At 32.6% G+C, this 23,725-nt stretch overlaps 2 protein-coding genes across 2 annotated transcripts in view; one reads left to right on the forward strand and one right to left on the reverse strand.

Annotated features, from left to right (window-relative positions):
* LOC118733234 (B-cell CLL/lymphoma 7 protein family member A) overlaps positions 1-1,273 on the reverse strand; it is a gene marked incomplete in the record, with an annotated part of 1,861 nt that extends 588 nt beyond the window's left edge. The window contains 3 exon segments of the mRNA XM_036462557.1: positions 1-659; positions 787-974; positions 1,041-1,273. Coding sequence (XP_036318450.1) covers positions 538-659; positions 787-974; positions 1,041-1,129 — 399 coding nt within the window.
* A 1,050-nt stretch (positions 1,274-2,323) lies between these two features.
* LOC118733235 (dendritic arbor reduction protein 1) overlaps positions 2,324-23,725 on the forward strand; it is a 132,407-nt gene continuing 111,005 nt past the window's right edge. The window contains exon 1 of the mRNA XM_036462558.1: positions 2,324-3,706. Coding sequence (XP_036318451.1) covers positions 3,615-3,706 — 92 coding nt within the window. The 5' untranslated portion in view covers positions 2,324-3,614. The remainder of the gene's footprint in view (positions 3,707-23,725) is intronic.

The raw sequence follows: 23,725 nt of genomic DNA on the forward strand, positions 1-23,725 counted from the left end.
TTATGCGGGCTATTATTACAAATTGTCTGCTCGCACTACCATTAACTAAGAAAAAATAATAAAAATTAAATAATACAATGAACATGACTTCATTATAATCAACATTATTTATAAGATCGGTACGCGTTCTCCAAGGGCAAATACTCAGTTTTCGTCCAAATGCACGAAAATAGAATATTACTATGTACATTACAAGTTTGGAGGAATCCACTTAATACTACAATAATGATGACTAAGCTAGGCGCACTCTTCATATATGTCAGTAAATTAAGGTTATTTAATATAAATCGCTTAAACGTAAAATTAGTTAGCAACAGTACTTTAGAATAGTACTATAAATTTTTATGCAGTATGTAGTTTCGGCGGCAATAGTATACTGCATTACCAAGCACAAAAAATTCATTGTAGTTATGAAACTATTTTGTTGTTTTTTTTCGATAATGTAAACTATTTTCCATTTATGAAAATTGCTTCGTTTCGAGTTTGACTGATTGTGAGTTGCAGCGAATGCGAAATGTTTTTATGTTGTTAGTATGACTAATCACTAGTTTTTAGTCGTTTCACTGGTCCTTCGCTGCCTTGAGAGTTGGAGTCCTCAGAAAATGGCATGCTAGAGACAAATTCGGTGGCACCTTGTGAATCGCTTACCATGGAGAAACCTAGAAGGGAAAATTTAATTTAATGAGTGTTCCATTGTGACAATAAATATGCCAATATTTTTGCAGCATAAAATTTTAAATTCGAATGCAAACATTTGAACTTATCAGTTTGTGTGCTTCGACTCACAGGTGTTCGAATCTTCCGCAGTCAGACCGCCATAGGGCGTTATTTGCGGTGGAGTTGGCGTGCCTTTCTGCGAGTTCTCCTTATCGCTCTTATTAGCGTTGCTCACTTTTTTCTTTTCTGAATTAGATATAGGCACCCATTTGTAAATTTTCATGGTGGTATCGCCAATGGTTACCCATTTCTTTTCCCTATGTTTTGAAAATAGTTTCAAATTTTATATGGTACATTTTCTCATAAGGTGGAGGCCATCTTACCAATGTCTCACTTTTTCCACAGCATTCATTACCCGTTTGATGTCATCTTTTGCTCGGCTACGAGTTTCTGCTCTAACGCTACGCGACATTTTCAACTATTTTATACAGTATTTATGCTAATTTGTTGATTTTTTGGTAATTAAATTGCAAAGACTTTCGAAATTCGCAGCTTTCAACTTGAACGATGTAAACAGAAAACGAAGATTCGTCGAAAATGGCCGCTAAATGCCGAGTACGACTATATGACAGCTGACCATGCCTTTAGGGAGAGTTTACAGAGTCGTTTATTTAAAAAAGAAGTAGGGATGTTGTTAGTTTATTTCACTGCTCATGTGTTTATAGACCCAATAGATGACGAGGAATATTTAAAGAATCAAAATCATTATATAACGATGTTCAGAAGTGCATTATAAACTGCCTTCTGAGTATTCTTTCGATTTTTAAACTTAGAAAAAAATTGATAATGCTGGGCACCTTATGCAAAGAAAAAATCAATAAAACAAACGAGTGTCAAAACTTAACGAAGCAGGGTGATCCATGTACTGAGAAACAAGAAACGTTTCTAGGATTTTAGGAAACTTTGGTCAGAGAAGGTAAATCTATATTGCTTTGGTTAAATAATGGAACTGTATTAGCGTTCTTTGCATTAGCACTAGGCGATTTTTTGACAGGCGATAATCGCCTGGGCATGAATCACGTATGACGACAATCGTCTGAACGATATCGTGTCGAGATTGTGTTGCTTCATGAAAACCAAAAATCGTTTGATCGTTTGTGCGATATTGTCAACTCGATTCTAGTTTTGCTTCACGTAACAGTGACAGTAATACGTAACAGCAACACAAATGCATAAATCAGTGTTTCTACGAGGTCGTTTTGTCAGTATCGTTTGGACGACTATCGTTTTAAAGTTACGTGATTCATGCCCAGCAAAAGTGTACTTCCTGTTTACTTCGGGGCAGCGATTTTTGAATCGCCATTTACTAAAAAAAAATGTACCTTCTTTGGTAGGACGAAATTTTATCGTACACAACACACTCAATCTGCACATCGGCGACCAAACACAAAACGTTCTATTTTACACAGACCGTATGTGGATTGTGTATCGGGTTTATTTTGTGGATTCGCGTACATTTCGTACGAACTGAGTACGAATACGGCCCTTCCATTTCTACTTTGCACTCGCTTCAATTGGATACTCGTTAGGTTTTCACATACGTTAAAATACAGCCCTGCACCGGGGTGGCAGGTGAAAGATAATTTTGACAACCTTTGTACGAAAACGACCGATCGAGCGAGTGCGAGTGTAACATGGAGCGTTGCGAAAATCCTTCAATTTTAATAAATAAATTGTTCGAGAATCACTGCGAAATATAAGTTATTTATTAATTTTTAACGAAGTCGATGTGGTATTAAGAAATTCATTCGGTAAGCGTGTGCGCGAATCAAATTGTGTAAAGAAGTGGTGCTGTTTTGACTTGCAAAAAGTGCTGTCATTTTCAAGGTGTAGCGACACCGCAGAAGGAAAACTCGCTGCTGGCTGCATACCATATACGCAAGGAAATCCCATCGTCAGGCTCAAGGCGAAAGACGTTCCGTGAAATTTTCCAAAATTTTTCCATTTTGCATTTTTCTGTGAAAGATCTTTCAGCCAGTTTTCGACCAACCTTGTGTGAAGTTGGATGATTAGAGGCGTCGTCGTACGCTATGTAGTGGGAAAATTCAATAGGCAAAAGAAAAAATGAAAATTGGAAGTGTATTATTAGCCATGGTAGGCAAGGGCGATGTGCGGCAGTGGCCAATTGCTTGATGTGTAATGTGTAGTGGTTAAACCGAATGTGGTGGAAAAGTAAAGTACGAGAAAAAAGCTTTAATTGAAAATATATAAAAAGGCCAAAAAATACAACATAAAAAATATACACAACGACCGACCGAAAAAAGCAAAGTAGAAAGTCCGACAGCCAGCGAATGACGTCCGACAATTGTTAAACAACCGTGACGGTGCGCGTGGAAGAAACAAAGTGGTGTGCAAAAAATTGCAGGCGGCGCGGTGCAGTGCAGTACGGTACGGTACGGTTGGGCGTGTGTGCTATGCCTGCATTGAAGGTGAAGGAGACGTGTATGAAAATAAAACACAATTTTTTTTATAAAAACAAAAGATCAATATATGTAAAAAATGCATGTGCTAAAAAGGTAAACAAAAAACTAAAATTACCACGCGAAATGTACTCCTAATAAGGGGAACCTTCTCGTATTATAACCCTTATCTATTCCGACTTAAGATCCTATTCACCAATTCATTGCTCTCATACCTAACGTAAAAAAATTAACTACCAACTCTTTACATAAATAAACGTGTAATCTATTCGCTGCCGTCTCCAGCTATTGCACTTTAATTTATTTACTCATTGTTCTTAGTGCTTCCATTCTTCCATTGTTTTCACTGGCGCTATAGTGTCAACAGCTGTTACGTCCAATCTTTTTTATCTGCTAAACGGCTGTCTGACAAACGGGTTCGTGGTCATCAAATCTAAAAACGGAGAAAATAAATTATTTGTGTGAATTAGTATCAGAATGCCCAAATGCGACATGAAGACCCGCTACATTCCTGCTACATTTGCCTGGATTCTGCTGCTTTCCACAACGTTCCTCTTCTTTTTCTATCCGTAAGTACCTTCTGCAAAATAGTTTATACAATGATGCTAGTCTAGGCTTAGTATCTAGTAGGAAAAAAATATTGCTAAATAATTAGAATTTTTTAGCCCAGCTTGAGGCTGATAGAAGAAAATTGAGGGGCGTGGCAGATGCCGCCAATCCCACTTAAATGGCCAAAGATCGAAGTTTTCACAGATTTTTATAAAAAATCACAATTCACCATTAAAATGCAATTTATACTCTTCCGATCAAATTTAACAGGGATTTTATGAATTTGGTTTTTTTGATCAAGAATAGTTGTTATTTTTAGTATTTTAATGCTATGACTAATACCTACTTATTGATTGTTATTTGTAACATTAATTTTTTCCATCATACCACAAGTGTTATGCCGAATTTCCACTAGGTAATGAAATGACATGTGACATGTATGCCGTTTAAAAAAAAAATACCACATGGAAATGAACTTAATGACTATTTTTTTTTTACGTAATGACACGATTATTTTTTAATGCCCAAATTTGTCTTTTAATGCCTTGTGGAAATCCAGCATTATATTCAAAATTAATATAGAGGATTTAATACGCTCATTATAATCCAATATAAAAATTATATTTACATTAACTAATATAGCCTACATACATATCTATTAAAAATTATATACATTAGAATGTCCCAAAAAACCAAAGTGTTTTTTTTCTAATGCATAACCCCTCATTTTATTATTTTTGTCTTAAAAACTACTCAAATAAAACTTAATGCAATTCGCACCACGGCAATGTTGAAACTAAAAACATCGAAAAAAAAATGTCGAAAAAATATTTAGAAAATCGAGAATTTCGAGAAAAAAATGTCGAAAAGAAAAATGTCGATAAAAATATATCGCAATAATGTACTTAATCAATGATGTGTAAAATTCGCGCAAATCTCAACAGGTTTATTGGTTTAAGTTCAATTCCACTAATCCTGGGTACTAATATTATAAATGTGAAAGTTTGTGATTGATAAAGTTTGTTGCTCCTTCACGTCCAGATGTATTTCAATTAAATGTGGCATGCAGATAGTTTATATCCTGGTTTAACTTATAAAATATTTTGCCACCTCTATCAAAAGTTAAAATCGATTATTTATCAAGTTAAACAAAATATTACAGCAATGTCGGTGTCAAACGAAAGCAGTTTAGAAACTATATATTTCGAATGTATTTTTAAAGATGGTTGCCACCTGTTAAAAAAGTAAAAGTCAATTAATTGATAACTAAATATACTTTAAGACGTTTGCTATCTGTTTAAAAAGTTAAAATCAATGCTATTAAAAAGTTAAAATCAATGCTATTAAAAAGTTGAAACGAAATATTTCAATTTGAGTATCAAACTAGATAGGCAAAATGCTTTATTGTAGAAATATTTTTAGAGGGTTGCCATCCTTTCAAAAAGTTAAAATAAATTTAAATAACACGTTGAATAAAATATTATAATATGCGAGTGAGGTTTTAGAAAGCTTAATTTCGAAAATATTTTTGAATAGGTTGCCTCCTTACTTTTGTATTTACTCTGCTTTTAGTTGGCTTCTTACATTTTTTGAAAACTAATCTTTAATATGGACCACATTAAAAGATCCTTTTCATATAGAAATTTGTACGTGTCCCACCCGTGACAGAGGAATTTCGGATTTTTTTATAATAAAGCAATTATTTTTGTTGTCGTTTCTCCTTTGTTAGCATTCGTTGGTCTTTTTCTATTATAAGACATCAAGTTCACACAAAAAAGTGAAATAAATTCGCAGAGTTGCCGTAAAATGTATCTGCTCCAAAAAGCAGGTTCTTTTTTTTGTCCCACCCGTGACAGAAGAAATAACTAAGATTTTTTCCATATAAAAGTAAGTTGGCATTTTTTTCGTATTTGGTAAGTAATAACTCATACAATAATGAATTAGGTGTAGCTTTATCAACATGTGGAATTGTTGAGTACTTTATATTTAAATTTAAAAAAGAAAGAACATTTACAAATGTCACACCCGTGACGGTGGAATACCCCATATGTACAATGTTGGCCATATCTAAAGCACCCCCTTTTCAAAATGATATTGTTTGTCATTTACAATTAATTATTCATTTTTGAGAATTTTCAATGCAAATGCCATTCATCCTAACAAAACCCATATAAACCCACTTTTTAAACTTTGTAAAAGATTAAAAAAAATGCAAAAAATGTTCACCGAAATTCTTTTTTTTTCAGAACAGTTAGAATTTTTTTAAGTACGCAGTTTTATAGCCCATTCAATTTTAGTCAATAATGTGCAAGTTTCAAGTAGCTAAAAATTACCGTTGCTTCCATATAATGAATAAACGCAATTTATTTTTATATGGAAGAAATCCGCAACGATTTCGGTGAAAAAAAATTCTGAGAAGGAAGTTAGAAATGTTGGGTGAAAATTTGCAGAATTTTTTTGTAGTTTTACAGTTTTGTAGTTGTAGTCTACAAAGTTTTACCCTTGGATTTTTATGGCTTTTGTTAGAGAATGAACTGTATTTTAATTTAAAATTCCTAAAAATAAGTAAATACTCATTAGTGGCAAATAATATAACTTCGAAATGGGGGTTTTCACTTTTGGTTTCCATGTATTTACTATCGGCGGATTAAATATTTTCGGGGGAATTTTTTTTTGGTGAAACTCAGGATAAGGCAGAATATTTTTCGATCGGAAAACTTTTGTTCTCTTCAGGACACTGCCAATTATAATACCCAATTTTTTATTTAACACATGAAGTGTGAACCTCGTCCGTTTTTGTATGGAACGCCCCATATACATAAATATAAGCATACTATTAATGCACCCAAAATAAATAACTATACGCACAGCGAAAGAAGAAAATGATTTGCAAAAGTTTCTTCGACGCGGCATTAAAAATTTTCTTCGGCGTTTCACAGAGAAAATAAAAATCGTCGGCTCTATCTCCTAAAAGTATGCTTGATTTAGTTTGATGTGTCGTTATTTTGGCACAGCCAAACCGTCGTCGTTTTACGCATCAAGCAGAATAGAAGAAAATACTTTATGTGTAGTAGAAATAAGAATAACAATGTGGAATGAATAGTGTGAAGTAGAAGATGAATAATACGTGTTACATACAGATATGTATTTGTGTATATACATACATATGTATAAGTAAATATGTATGCACTGGAAATAACAAACGAATCAAATATTTGCAAATATTTTATAAGTATTATTTCCAAAGTGACTACAAATGTATTAGAGTCATAAAGTCAAAATTGCATGCCATATTTTGCCTTCATCCGAACTTTAATAACCAACGGCGGTAGTTGCTTAGAATGAGGCCATTTATGTATGTACATAGCTACAACCACTTGAGTCAAGTAGTCGGAATGATGTTTTCTCTTAAATGTATGCATATGTGTGTATGTATGTATACAATTTTCATGGGATTTACCTGTATATATTATAAAAACCGTATACACACATACTATATTTTATTTATTGTAAAGTATGTAATTGAATTCCCAAAATGCTTACTTTTCATTGTAGCACTGCTGCTTAGAGACTCCAAGCAAGAAAAATAAAAACAAATTCTGATTTAGGAGCATGCATACCCAAGTATGTATGTACATAAGTATGTACTACATATTTTCTTTTGATGCAATTTTAATGATAGAGATTTTGGTGCAATAAAAACGTTACAACGCAATCGAATTTATATTCGTTCAAATACTCGCTCTCTCTCTCACCTGGGAAGATTGTTCAGAATGAAAAAGAAATGTTTGCGGTAAAAAAAAACAATGTACAATGTTTTAGGATGTGAGCTGGAAAAAAATCAGATCTTCTTAAAAGTCTGGATGTGGTTTTAAAAGCTCATGGACAGGCATGCAAACGATAAATCAATACACAACATGTTAGTGTTTGGCCGAGCTTCTCCTCCGATTTGTGGCGTGCGGGAATATGTATATTTACCTGCAAATACTTCCCATGGTGATTTTTTTTAAATATTTATTCAAAATGTTTTTCAAGCAAAATTTTTTTTTGTTCGTTATTTTTTTATAAAAATTTTGCGCATGTACAACCAAAACCATAAAAATCAAATCTTTAAATTTTATACAAAATTTAGAAAAATTCAACAAATTTTTGTCAAAATTTCAATCTTTATAATTTAAATCTAAATTTGTTTATAAAAATGTGTACATTTTATACAAAAACTCCATGAGCTATAAAACTGAATACCCGAAAAGTTCAGATTAAAACATTCGAAATGTTGATGAAAATTTATTGAATCTTCTTAAACTTGGAATGAAACTTGAAACTTTAGTTTATTTGGTTTTGGTTGGCATGAACAATATTTTATACAAAATTAAAAAAAAAAATAACTTGAAAAACATTGTGAATATTTATGATAGTGATTGGTAAAAAAATCGAAGGCGTTTTCAAAAATCTTTCATATTGCATTGTTATTGGGTCCTGAGGCAAGTTTGAAATTTCAAGTCTCTAGCTCGTCGGGAAATTGGTTAAAAATTTATTGCAATATTTGATTACACCCAGGTGAAACTTAATAAAAGCTTGTAAAAAAATCCGCATGGGAGCGTTTATTTGAGTCACTGTATGTGTCATCTATGTAGATGTACACCAAATACTTTTGGAGTATCGGTACAGTTTAGTTTATACATACTAGGTTCACATAATTTTTATATAAATTTTTCGGTTTAAATGGCATGAAATTTATAATTTTCTTATCAGCGGTTTCATTAGAAAAGTTCTTATGCAATTGTTAAATAAGAAGACGTTTACTTTTATCATCATTTATCGCCTTGATTAAATTATTTAGCTTTCATTAGTAGAAAATCACACGTTAGCACATTTAATGCATTTATAAATACATACATACATGCATATAAATGTATGGAAATAAATACATATTTAAATACCTATTAAAAATACTATCCAAAAATTACCTCTATCTGGAATACAGTTGGGTTTCAGTCGCTAAAGACAAATACAGCTTTCGACTTTTTATATGGAATCAATTGCTCCTTTTTGCTCCAGCATGGGATACCTTCTTCATTATGTGGAAAAAAAACTTACTTATGGTGATTTCGTTTCTTCCAAAAAATATTGCCCTTCCATGGTGCAAAAAGTGTTAGATGCTACACTCAACCCTGTAAAGGGTCATGCTTTTGTCTTGTCCTTGTCTAGCTCACGCATTTCATAATACATAAGTATTGTCGTTTTAAGCAATCATCTGATTTTCAAGGCAACCATCTCCCCTGACAAAGCTTCTAAGGACAGAGTGTGCTTTTTTGCCTTACAAAAGTGTGACATTTTAAGAAACGAACACAACTCGGTTTTTTTTCTCGGTTTTTTTTTCTTGAAGTTCGGCCGAACCCGAACTTTTTAGATTAAAAATTACATAGCTTGAAAAAATCAGTACATTTACTCAGTGATTTATACATACGGTTGCGAGACGTATTAATTTGGGAAGAACAGTGCTGAATTTTCACTTGCAGTACTGAAAATTTTCACTTCCCAATTTAGTACGCAAATGGCCTTATTTTTCGGAAATGTGTGGTGATTTGTACAGATTTTTCTATCTCTATTCCACTTCGTTCACATCAGTGGTTGATAAAGAATGTTGGTTGAGGCGATTGGTATAGATTTATTATGAGCGAATATGGCGCAGTAATTTTAAAAAATTTTAAGAGTTTTTATGGTAGCTGATTACAAATGTGAAAGCCTGTTTCAAAAATTTTAAATCATGGGTCCAATATGACGGCTTTCTAATTTAAAACGTTAGTGGAGTTTAAGAGAACATAGTGAAAATTAGGTTCCTCTTAAATTCAAATATTAAACAAAGTTGGTCAAAGTTGCCTATAATTTTCTGTGTGTGTGTAGCTTATAAGTTAAGTCATAACAAGGTGTCAATAGATTTTTGGCAGAATCTGGCGGAATTTATTTTTTGCTATTTTAAAATCGAAATAATTACATTTTACTTATACTTACAAAAATGTATGTTTTTCACTATAATAAATGAAGAATTAATAATTTTTAAGATGGCACAGTTGAACGTCACAAATTGCACTACTATTTAGAAAAAAAATTTTAGACTAAAAAAACTTTGGGTGCTGTATACGTCTCTATCGAACTCCGAAATTTTAAGGAATTTCTAAAAAAAATGGATTTCTAAAATTGGAAATTCATATAAATTCTAGAGCGGAGGGGCCTTCTTACAAAACATTCCTAAGAAATTATATTCGGTCCTATTACTGACTTGAAGACGTTAATTTTTAGTATTTCGTCCCGCTAGATACTCCATTCAGACCACTGTGCGACGTCTTGTGAATCCCCTAATTATGTTTTTTCATAGCCAGCATAGCATGCTCGGTCGCGTCTCAGATCTAGATAATAGATATTAGCCTTAGTCTAGCGTCTGCCTTCGCGCATACATAAATGCATTTTGGGGTAGCTGATTTTGTGGTGCTATTTGATTAAGTTTATGCGCCTGACATAATCGTTGAAAAGACGTAAAAATGAAAAGTTTTCTTTTGGCCTCACCTGCTCGTGTTGCTAATAACTTCGTTTGCAGTTCGCCTCCTCTGGGCGTTACACATAATTTTTGTTGTTGTTGTTGTTGTTATTGTTGTTGTTATTGTAGAGGTTACACGCAATTCGTATGTACTGCTTGTACATATAGTAATTGCACATATGAATTCTACAGCTATACACGTATTCAATTAATGGTGTTTTCTACTTCTGAACAAATATACAACATAATTGCACTCGTACAAATAAGAGTGGATGCAGAAACATACATGTGTGGGTATACATATGTATGTACATATGCATAAATATCTAATGAACGCGTGTATTGGATTCGCACGGGTCTGGTCGGCTTCATGTAAACAATAAAATATTTAATTATACTCATAAAGATTACTATATATTTTCATACAAACCGGGCATGAGTGTAATTATAAATTGTGCGGTAGGGCAAAGTGACAAACATAAAAATACAATAAATGAAAGTACTGTCAAAATAAATTAAAAAAATAATAACAAAATCAAATAACTATTAAAAGTGTACGTTAGTAAAAATAAATAAAATTGTTTGTTATTTTCATTGCTTTAAAAAACACGCACAAACTTTAATTTATATACTTACTTGGGCTATGCGATTATTCGAGTAAGTTGGCTAAGCAGTTTTTCGGTTAATCAATTACTCGAGTAATCAAGATTTTGATTACTCAAAACGATGATTAATCGAGTTCTCTACTTAAAATTGTATTACTAAAATACTTAACATCTTTTTTTTTAAATGTGTACACATTTGTCGCACTGTGTGTAAACTGCGATTTAAATGTTTTTGGGCAAAGTTTGGACGATATTTTTATAGAAAAATAACAAAAAAAATTTTGCCGGAAAAACATTGCGAATATATAAAAAAAAAGATAACACTTGGTCATTTGTTTGGGTCACTGTTTGTTTTGAATTTTAAAATTGACCAAAAAATAGGCGGTAGGTATTGGTGGTATCGAGAAGGGCTTTAAAAATTTGCGGTCGAGACGGGAAAAAATACTGGACTGACGCCTACTATCTCTAGTGCCGATAAGCGCATTGCGATAGTGAAATTATGTTTACTCAGTGTAAGTAATTCTGTTGCTGGTTAGTGAATCAGCCAACAAACCATTCGGCGGCTCATTGCCACGGTCCGTACACATTCTTACATATCTTACATATAAATGTTGACAAGCGTATATATGTACAGCATTGGCCAATACAATAGCACCCCCAATTCATAGTAATATTGTTTGCCACTCATGTTTATTTATTTATTTATTTTTAGAGATTTTCAATTAAAATACAGTTCATTCTCTAACAAAACTCATATAAAGCCAAGTTTAAAAGTTTTGAAAAGACTGCAAGCAAACACAACAAATTTTCACCCAAAGCTCAAACATTTTTCTCAGAAGTGGTGGAATTTTTTCGAGTACATAGTCCATTAATTTTTAGTCTAATAATGTGCAAGTTTCAAGTAGCTAAAAATTATTATTTTGTAGTGTATTTTATTGTTGTAAACTGAGTAAAAAATATAACCACATAACCGGATAACCAGGTAAGCGTGAACAACCTCAATATCACTTTGAATATTGCCCCTATTATTTTTTGCACGAGTGTGCGTATTTATGTATGTTGGCAGATGACTAAGGCATCTACAGCAACACTGTAGACATAACATTGCAAAATCAATTACAAAGAAAATAGCAAATTGCAAACAAGATAATACAGCTGGAATGTATGAAAATATTTACATAAATGGAAAGTTTATTTAGGCACGAAATTATATCTATTTACTGAGATATCAAAAACAGCTTTCTAAGATTAAACAATCAATAAATTTATGCTCATGGAGTAATATTGTATGCCGCAATGCAGTTGCGGTGTACACTCTCTTTACCTGACGCTTGCACATTTTATGCCAAATGTGTCCAAATAATGAGTTTTATTTATTCATTAATTAAAATATGTATATATATTCTCAATGTATTGAATGACTTCAATTTCTTATGCTGAGCAGTTCAACCGTCCGGCTCTAATGCAGGTTCTCCTGCCAAATCTCTTTTGATTATTGTGCTTGGCCATTGTTTGGTCGGGCATCTTTTCTCCCTGGTGTTGTCCCACAAGTGAAGGGACTTTCAATTCAAATATGTTTTTTATGAGACGCCTTTTTCTATTTTTTGCTTACACTTCAATATACTAAAATTTAGTCGGCTAGAAAATTGCATTCCAAGTTTTTTTGGAAATTCGAATTAAAGAGCTTGAAATTTTAAAGAAACTTTTTTGGTTTTTTCTAATGTTTGTACAAAATGTGAAACTTGGACGTTTACGGTGTTTGTTATAGAATGAACTTTATTTTAATAAAAAAAATTATTTAAATTAAATACTAAAAAATAAATTGTCAAAACTTCTTAATTTGTTGTGACACTATTATTTTGACAAGCGCTATATAATAAAAAAATGGACTGAATTTCTGATAAAATAAACAAATTAAAACAAACAGCTTTTTCTAATTATAATTGCAAGTTTAAGAAAGGCTGCGCTTCAGTCAGATTTGCTACATTTTTGGATACAAAGAAAATTTAGTGAGTGGCAACACTGTTATTTGAGGAGTAGACCCTCAATAGTTTTGACCATTATAAAAACATTACAAGGTAAAATCCTTCTCTCAATTCGTCGGTCATTATTTTTTTCTGACGTTTGCAAGCATTTCAAAATCATATACAATTGAAAATAAAAAAATTTAATTATTCACAATTGGTGTTGTTTGACATTTCAATCTCAGAAATCATGGCCGACGAATTGAGATAATGAATTTACCTTGTAATTTTTTCATTATAGTTTCGACTATCGACGGAACCCATAGGAAGTTAAATTGTAGATGGTGTAGCCATTTTTATCGAAACACCCAATACTTACATCATTAGATTCGATATATCTATGATTAAACTCCATGATAGTGACGGAGTAAAATATTTTTCTTCAGTGTGAGACCGCTTCAGTATAATTTAGAATGTTAACATCTTTTGGATTGTGGGTAGAAATTGTCGTACTGAGATGATAAGCGGACCGCGTGTACAAGTGCTGGAAAGGCAAATATGGGCGCCCTGTAAAATTTTATTAAAAATTAGAAGTGGTTGGCCAAAGTTAAGACATAAGACAAGAATTATCTCAAATTCTAAATTTTGTGGGTAAACACAGTCTAAGTTTGATGAACTCATACAGTTGGTATACAAAAAGCAGATGGAAAGACCATTTTGTGATGTTTAAGTCATCTGTTAGGCTGAACATATTCTCCTTATCAAGCTTATTAATTGTATGATGAAATCTTCAAAAACGTAAATTTTTAATTACGTTTGAATGCTTCTACTTCAGGAAAATATTTGAAATTAATTTCAAATGTCTGCAACCGAATGTCCACAGCAACCTTTTTTGCCCCACTGTGCGACGTCAGGAAAATGTATGACCTCAATGAAATCATCCACAAAATACCATAATCATTAGCGCACACAAGGGGTGGGTTTTGGGGTTCAAACCCCCCATAAAGCTAATAACCTCAAATACAATCTGTATCTTAAAGCTAAGAATTCAGCTCTCAAGGAAATTATAAGAAATGTTTATTATAATTTCTGTTGCTTGAAAACGCGCTTTGCTTTTGCTGTAAATTTTCATGAGGGAATAAATATACGAGCATTTTTTTTTCTTGAGAGCTGCGAACTGATTTAAGAAATTTTGGTAGAAGAAAATTTCTTTTCCATTTCTCGTACGTTGGAATCAATAAATTTATTTTTACTGACTCTTTTTTAAAATTTTTTATTAGGTACTTTTGAAAGTTGAGCGCATCTTGAGTTTATAGAACTATAGAACTTTTTATTAAACAAGTAGTTTTTAAGGAAAGAACACAACCGACTTCAATTCTCATATTCAAATTTAGGGGTACCGTTAATTTCTTCATGATCCAATCATCGGATCTCTAAAACAAATTACGGGACGATTGAGGTACTATCTTTCTAATAAAAAAAGGATTATTGAAAACGGTTCACGTGGTCCAAAGTTATGTATTCCGGCGAGATGATAACCTCCCTTTTTTTTTGAAGTCGGTTAAAAGCGTTTGAGTTCTGTTAATCTGTAAATAAAGTGCAGTTTATGAATTTTAAAACGTTTATTTATTTATTACATACTGTACATAAAACTTGCATAAATGTATTTTAAAGAGGGTATTATCTGAAGCAAATTTTCAGTATTTTCCGGTGATATCATCTTCAGAAACCCCCCCTAAAATATATTCCTGGGTGCGCCCCTGACCATAATAGACCATAAACTAACTGGAAGGCCGAATGTACAAGAAACAATTAAGACGATTAAAGAGATATGTATGTATATATTTTTTAAATATTTTTTTTTAAGTGATTAGAAAATTTGCAAGATTAAGCAACAATTTAAAGTTGAGTTGTGGCTTATAATAATTTATATATTAGCGCTTGCATCCTTATGTTATAACACAAACGGAGGGATCTACAATCTCACGCCGCCTCCGAACGAAGAAATTGTTTTATGAGAAGCTTTGTCATGGCAGAAATCTACTCGGAAGTTTTCCATTGCCTATAAATAATAGTAAGTACTACTTTTCACTTTTATGAAAAAATTGCAATCAACATTCTTTATTTACAAGAACATATGTAGTATGTGTGGTAAAGACCAAATTCCAAATAACATTTTATGACACTTTGTACTGATAATATTGTTAATATTTTGTATATAGACTGTACTTAAGTTTGATTAGCAACCACAGCGAAAATGTTTTTTTTTTATCGCTAACGTCAAAACAACTCTGACCGATGACTAAACTGCCTGTTTGTATTGAGCCCTCACCGCGAAAAAAACGTAAGCCAAATATTTTTTAAAATTTTCTTTTATATGTAGAAATTCTCATATCAAAAAGAAAATTTTGAAAAAAATTTCGCTCTCGTTCTTCTCGCGGTTAGGGCTCGATATGTATATACATACTTACATACGTAAATACATATTTACAGAACATATGTAGTATTTGTACGAAATAACAAAACAAAAAACCCAATGCAAAAAGCATGCCATTAAACAATTAAAGCAACAGCGGTAATATTAGGTAGCGCAAAAAAAATAAATGAACAGCAATATACTTACTTAAGACATGAACAACAACAAAGCCCCAAAACGGCTATCGTGTGGAATTAAGTATATAAGTAAATGAAAATGGATGAGAAGGTGAAGGAACATTTCATATGCCATTGTCATGATGTGGGTTGCCATGCTTGTATGTAGATATGTGTACCCTGCAATTACTGGAACAAAAATTTTCAAACTTGAGAAAATCGTATTTCTCAATTTGATTTTCAGCTTTGTTTATTATTTGAAACTAAACATTTTCTAAAATTTTTCCCAAATATTGTTTATGAACTTAAAAACGGGTTGATAAATATTTTTTTTACCATTTCGTTCCGTTCCATCTTTGTCAACAATGAAAACATGACGAAGTCTATCGGTAGTCTGCTACATCATAGCCCGAACACGTATTCTTATGTTGATAATAGTTTTGGCGACGACAGGGCTACGCGACGGCTGTGGTTGTGGCCAGATTAGATCTATTTCTATTTTTTCCAGCTACAGATAAGGTTCTCCCTCTTCTTTTATGTCAAACTCATACAAATTCATGATGTCGCTGCCGCGTTCAAACAAATCATGTCACCATCGATAAAGCGTTTAGATAATGAAGATAAGAAATTGGAAGCCGTGGCCCGGCCCGTAGCTAGTCCTTTTCAATGTGTTCAGCACGTTAGTCGCAAAATGGATTTTCGACCACGCGGTCGCTGTTATTCACCATTTGTCGATCGGAAAATCGCTCCTCGTTCGAGTGAATTGAAATGCATTTAATTTATTGATTTGAGTGATTGATCATTTTGTGACTGATCTGCCGACATAAACTACTGATTGGCCATTTTAACTTAAAACCGAAAGAAAGAAATAGTCTGCTGCATCGATAGTGACCAACAGTTTGTCTGCTTTAAATGAAATAATATTTTTATGTTACAAAAAAACTTATTTATATGTATGTATGTTAAAAAAGCTTTTGCTCTATTGAAAATGCAATAAATCCAACAAAAAAAAATATTTTTCTATAAAAACTGTGTTTCATTTACATGTACCATTGGCAACACTATACAAATACTTCAATGAGAGTAACTGGATTTCATTTCGTTTCGCTCTTCGCACGTTTGAGAAAAAGTTGAGAATTCCATATTTCACCATTTGAAAATAAAGGAAAATTCCATTTTAAAAATGTGCCTTTTAGTTTGAGAACGCTGCCGACGGTTATTTAAGATGCAACGTTTCAGATTTGGGAAAAAAACTGATTCTCAAATGCATCTCAAATTGAGATTTTACAAAAATGTTTATTGGGTGCCTACATGAACGTGCACTGTGTCAAAAAAGTGATTGTCGTCCACACCGACAGGCACCGGCGCAGGCAGGAAGAATTAATACTCGTACTAGTTAGTATGTGTCAACAGGAATCAAAACCGACTGCCAGCCATTGTTTGTTACTAACCGATCGACCTTGTTTTTTGTTTTGAAAAAAAAAAAATCATGAAATGAAAATTTATGTATGTATGTATGTACCCTGCAGGAAATTTAATAAATTTGAAAGTAATTATAGTAGTATAAACTAGTAGTATAAACTACTTTATTTTCAGTGATAACTAATTGAAGTTGCTTTCAAATGTTCAGTTTGAATTTTGTGCAAACAGCAAGTCGACTGTACGACTCTGCATTTAATTTAAACTATTTTAAAATGCATTTTGGGTAAACAACTTCAAAGTCAGTATGTTTCTTTTGAATACGCGTGCGTTCTGCACTTCACAGGCACTTTTCCATAATTACTTTCGAGACACAAATCGTTTCTTTGAGTAAAAATAGTATCAAAATTCGAAACATTTACCCATTGCATTTGTTTTAAAGTAGCCTTTCCGTCAGGGTATGTACATACTCGTATACATGCACCAGCAATTCCGACACTTTTTATTGCGTGCAATGCCATTAATTTTGACTCACTGCGGCACCAGAAACCCACTTCAAGAGCTGAAGACAAACTTGTCTTTACTTACGTACTCGTATTTCGCACGGCTCCCTTCTACTATGCGCTACCATAATTTGCTTTTGTACGTTGACGAGAGAGATGATCGTCAACTGGTCATCATCCTGCCATTCACAATTCTAGACACTTATTTCGTTCGACGTATTTCAAGCCGTTTTTTACCCGATACTCTTCTTTTTTGAGCTTGCTGCAACTTTTGCTCCCTTTTTTTTTTGCTTTAACGATTTCAATGTCACCTAACCTAATTGCCAGTCCAGCTGACTTTGATGGTACGTATGTATGTAATACAATACCTATACGTACCTACATACATACATTTTATGTACATAGGTATGTATGTATATATCTACTACTGTGTGCGTCTACGTTTGCGATTTTTGACCCTGGCCTCGACGTTGGTTCAATAACTATTCACTGGTTAAGTCGACAATAATGACTACACAGTTCGACAAAGCCACCCCCAACGTGGCGTAAAGTGTGGCCAACTGGACTAAATACGCCACCGTTTTCAAACTCAAATGCACATTAATACATACATATGCTGCATGCTTCTATGTACATGCTGTATCTTTTGGATTTCCACATGCACTTTTCAGTTTACATGCCCATGTACAGTGGCGAAAATATAAATAGGGAAGAGACATTTTGGCATTCTTTGGCTATTTCCGTTCCGTTCGTGTAAAGTTGATTATTTTTTATGAAAGTGTAGCTCGTTATCTAACAAAAACCATGTAAAGCAAAATTTCACGCTTCGTACAAAAATTAGGGAAATTAGGCAAAGTTTCATCACATCTTTTTAATTCGATTTTTTAGAAACATAAAGTGCAAGATTGAAGTAACTAGGACCTACCCTTGATTTTTGGGATTTTTTTTTTTTGTGGTAGGTATTGCTAATTTTCTGCAAACAAACAAAAATTGTCGAGCATACTTTGTATGGAAGAAAATGCGTAAACAAAAAATTTTCAAAAATCTATCGTTCCCTAAAGCAATGAAGAGGAGAGACTCTTCGGTGAAAGGCTGTAGTCTACAAGAAATTTTTAGGAAAGTCATTGGTTTTGGAGACTGCTGGTTGTAATTTCCGTTAGTATTACTTATTAAAATTTTAAGTGTTTTATTGGAAAAGCAGAGTGGTTAAGCGTACAACTTTTAGTGATAAAAATAAACCTTGCACTAGTTGAAAAAGTTGGCGAAACTTCGAAAAATCAATCTAGGCCCAAAGTATTAAATCCCATAGGATCGATTAAACTTAAGTTAGAATTCCAAACCAAACCTAATGATCATATTTGGGTTCCACGTGGACTGAGCAAAACGTTTAGTTAGTTACCAAGATTCAGTTATAGTTAGTAACCAAATAGCATAGTTGAATATGGCGAAATAAATATTTAGTTGTTGAAGGTCTGAAATTTACTTGAACCTTTTAGTTGAGACAAATACAGCTGATTATAATTAACCAAACCACTATCTTGAGTGGACAACATTGTTAGTTGAATCAAATCATTGCTGAGGAAAAATAAATAGTGCTTTGGTTGATACAAGTTTGAAGTCAGTATTGTGAACTTCTTGAAAACTTGAATTAGGTAATAGTTTACCTGAACCTTAGTCAATGGCTGCTATGTACATTAAATGTAGTATTTCTTTCCTTTTTGTAATTGAAACTAATAGCAAAATTGAATTTGTCCACTGCCATGTTTGTTTGCCCCACTGTCTTGCGTAGGAAATATATAAAAATTGCTGTAAGTTTCAAATGTCCTTAATTCAAGGACTTCTTGTGCTCATATGTGTATGTAACCGCAACTACAACAATATTTAATAATCCAAAGCGACGAATGCAAGTTGAAAAGTTGAGCTCCTCGAAGTAAAAAAATATTCTGAGAATTTAACGCCAACGTGAGCGGAAATTCATTTGAAATTGCTAGGGAACTGGCGATATGATTTGCTCTTGCAGGAACTACAAGAAATGATATACTTAGCGAAAGTTAACGGGGGCGTCTGCACAGGCAAAAGTTTTTATCTTGGTCTTCTTAAAACAATAAATCCTATAATTAAATAAGAAAAAGAAAAACTTAAATAATAAAAAAGAAAATAGACTTAAAAATTAAATAAAAAACAGACAAAAATAAAATAAAATAAATAAAAATAAAATGGGATCATAAATTTCAATGAAATAAAAAAATATATTTTCCTTTTTAAAACAAAAATGGCCGAAAATTAAAAGAAAATGAAATTAACAAAACAAAAATTAATTAAATAAAAAAATGAAATAAGTTTCTAAATATTAAATTAAATTAAAAAATATTTATCTTTTTTAAACAATAAAATCTAAAAATTTAGGAGAAAAAATATTTAAAAGACAATTTAATAAGTTCCAAAAAATTAATTGTAATTAAAAAAATATATATATTATTTTTAAAAACATCTAGATAAACATGAAAAAAAGATAAAATTGACAGCGAACAAATTTTAATTAAAAAGAAGAAAACGCATAAAATATGTTTCTAAAAATTAAATTAAATTAAAAAGTATATGTTTTTCTGTTTAAAACAATTAAATCTACAAATTAAAAGAAAATTGGATAAAAAAATAAACAAATTTAAATTAAAAAAAAAATAAACAAATTTAAATAAAAAAATTCCTCTGCCCGAGGATTCGAACTCGGATCTCTCGAATAAAGTAAAAATTCCAACGGGGTGGAACACGCTTCAAAGGTATTTTCAAACTAAAACCTTCAGGAACCTCTTTCCTCTGATACCCTTGAACCTCTTTCATCAGAAACCTTACATTGAGATTGAGCACAGCTCTAAGCAACAACAATAAGCACATCCGTATGGATGCAATGCATTACGTGGATAATTAATTAAGGGCACCTTTAAATGCTTAAATTTTTTCCCTAGTCTACCCATTTGAAATCTGACTGGCTAACCCGTGAAGCCGACACTTTAGTTTAATATATACATATATAACTAAATTCTGTAGCTGCTTCAGATCGCCTAAGCTAAGGCATATGACTGTGGAATTATACGTACGTATATAAATGATCTCAGTGTGAAAACAGTATTCATAATCCTCACTTCAAATAACTCTCACCAATGAAATTCGAGCCATCAATTCTAAATTGCACAAAAACGGAAATGTTTTGCTTGCAATTTGTATTAAAATAGTTGTCAAATTTCATTGTCAGTCATTCAATGCATGCTGTCAGCTTTTAATTTCAATATGTAGTCTGAATAATACTCAATTACTAATGCAAGAGAACAATTGACGATTGTAGTATGCAATAAGCGAAAAAATAAAACTTTGTACCCGCTGCATTTTTGTAGAGCACAAAAAAATATAATAAATTCAATCGCGCGCCGCCTAAGTACATTAATACCAATTGTTTTACGGTTATGGCAACACAGGATTTACTGGCTGAATAACGATGACATAGCACCAGCGCTAATTCGAAACTCGCAGCACTTACGTCACCACCACTTACGAAGAAGCCAACCATGGAATGTCACTGATAATAAAACTAAACTCATTAGAGCACCACTTACGGGGGACAACAAATAAATTTTCGCATGGATAGCATTAAGCGGAAACCCTGACTCAGGTGTTCTGTTAATTATAAAATACTTAAAATAAGTAAATGAAGTTTCACCGAAAATGGAATTCGACAATCGCCTCATTTAATTTAAATAATTATACTGCCAAAGAAAGCACTAAAATATAAAAGTTTTCAGGTGTTCAATTACTGCTTAAGTCTGCTCATCATTTCAGTTGCCAGCTGTGCAAGTGTGTGAGGACAAACTTTATGCAGCTAGCAAAAGACAAAGACTATGCCATGAAGAGGGAAAAACGTATGTCTGTATGTTTGTGGGTTACTAAAGTGAAAAGTAGCTAATCGAAAAGTGTATGGCACTGGGTAGACGAGTGAGTTTGGAGCTTAGAGACGTAATCACAATGAAATGGGATTAAATTAAATTAAACGAAATCAAATTGATTTCAACTTGAACAAAACGTTAACTACCGCAAAGTTAGATGCGAAACTGATAAAAGCTAAAGTGGAGGTGTGCCAGGTGTTAATAAAAAGTTCTAGAAACTGGTGCACAAAATTTCGCCCCCCCCAAACTGCTTTCTTACGTTTACTATGACAGCTAAGCTGAGCAGCAATGAAGGTCAGACGCTGCTGATTGCATTTATGTATTGTGGTTGCTCCTCTTGTTGCTGCTGCATTTCCCCAAAAGTGTGTTGATAAATGTTGCGACAGCAGATTTTTGTTTATTCTACTGAGTGGTGGCGATGAGGACGAGCGCAAAAGCGCTGAAAATTCCGAATAAACTGCACTTGAGTGTTTTATGCCGCTACTGGCAATTTCGCGCATGGCTCACACAATACATGAAGAACAATATTTACAGTGACTCAAATAAGTGTTCACATGTTTGTTTTTTTTTTAATTTTTTTCTTATTGTTTTAACATTGTTCATACTGCAAATAAAACTATATGTATAAACCAATTGTTCAAACTTATACAAAGTCTAGAAAAATTCAACAAATTTTCATCAAAATTTTGAACTTTTCAATTCGAATTTGTTTAATATTTTTGGGAATGCAGTTGTAGTATAGCTCATAAAATTTTAGTACTTAGAGTTAAAGTGCAAGTTTCAAACTTTATTACAAAAATAGATGGTGAGGTTTCGATTCTTGCTGAAGTTTAGAGAACGAAGTCGGATGAGGAGATTTGGTGATCTCTGAAAAAGCAGCTACATGTGCCTTCTACCGCTTGGACGTTGCTTTTTCCATTCTTCATAAGAAAACAAAATCGTGGTTTAAAGCTCGATAACACTGTTTGAGTCACTGTATACCTACATATATGTAAGTATGAATATATGCAAATGCAACATACTCCCACATGACCTTATGGGAGAAAGTATATACATATATGTATGCTCAACTAACTTCAACCACTTACCACAAAAAGTTTGAAAACTATGGCATTGAAATAAAATTTGGTGGCAGCAAAACTTAACAGCAATGTGTACACGAAAAAATTTCATAGCGCAATCAGCAATAAAAAATTCATAACTGCACTCATGTAAATGGGCATACATACATACTATGTACCCGCTATTAGCCTATATATGAATGTATTAATGCAACACAAGCATATAAGCAAGTAACTAAATTGATTTGAAACTTGGTGTTTGGAGGGTTTTGTGGTCGGTGAATTCGAATATGTTGACAGATTTTTTAATCTCAAAATGGCGGATCCAATATGGAGACCAAATTTTATAATTTTCAACTTTTCACCAAAAACTTTTATACAAGTAAGGGGGTTTTCGAGGTGACGATGTCAGATTTCCAGGGTCCAGTGTGGGGTTATCCGATCGGGAACAAAAAATTTAAGTTCAAAATAGTAGACCACATTTTTGGAATATATACTTTTTTTACCTAATAATAGGTGCTTCAAATAAAAACTCTTTCCTAAGTAAGGAATAACGTAACGCACGAATTTGAACAAAAATTGCAAAAGTACATTTTCACCTACATGTGTGCTTGTATATCATTCTTGCTCTTTCCTTTAAGTTGGTGTAATATTCTTCGGGGAGCACTTCTTTAATAACATTTTGCAGCAAAAAGTTTAAAACGGCAGTTTTTTTGGCATCTTAGCTGACTGCTTCTTTTCAAATTTCGAAAAGCAGAGCAAAACACACGTAGAAGTTTTCTAAGAAAAAAAACCGTTATTCAAAAACTGCTAGAAATTGCAACGTGATTCTCAGCCCATAAACTCTGAATTAAACATTTTCTTTGCCCTCAAAGCTTAAAGACCACCAAATGAAACCAATTTTTTATGGCTCTATTTAAAGTGGAATATTATTATCCAAATTATTATTTTATTTAGCAATATAGCTTGCTAGTTTTAATTTTTTGTTAATCGAACAAATATTAACTTCTTTATACATTTCCAATCTCGAAGACTTATTTCAATTCGAACTACAAGAATGCTGACTACGAAAAAAAAAATTACTTTTTGTAGAAATGTCAATTTTAACAGCTGATATCTCAATGGGAAAACTCTTTAAGAAAATGATGAGCATGCACTAGTTTATTTTGGAGAATTGATGTAGTGAAGGGACAAAAAGTAATCGAATAATACTTTAAAAAGTGAATTTCGGCCAGCAAATAGCCTCGCCATTGCTTGACAAGTTTTAAGAGATTTTTATTTTTTTTTTTTATAAAAATATAGTTCATTCTTTAACAAAACCCGTGTAAATGCAAGTTTCAAACTTTGTGCAATATTAAAAAAAACCAACAAACTTTCTTAAAAATTTCGAGCTTTTTTAATTAGATTTTCTGGAAATGT

The sequence above is a fragment of the Rhagoletis pomonella genome, unplaced genomic scaffold, assembly GCF_013731165.1.
Source record: "Rhagoletis pomonella isolate Grant_MI unplaced genomic scaffold, Rhpom_1.0 Rhpom_scaffold_00002, whole genome shotgun sequence".
Lineage (NCBI taxonomy): Eukaryota > Metazoa > Arthropoda > Insecta > Diptera > Tephritidae > Rhagoletis > Rhagoletis pomonella.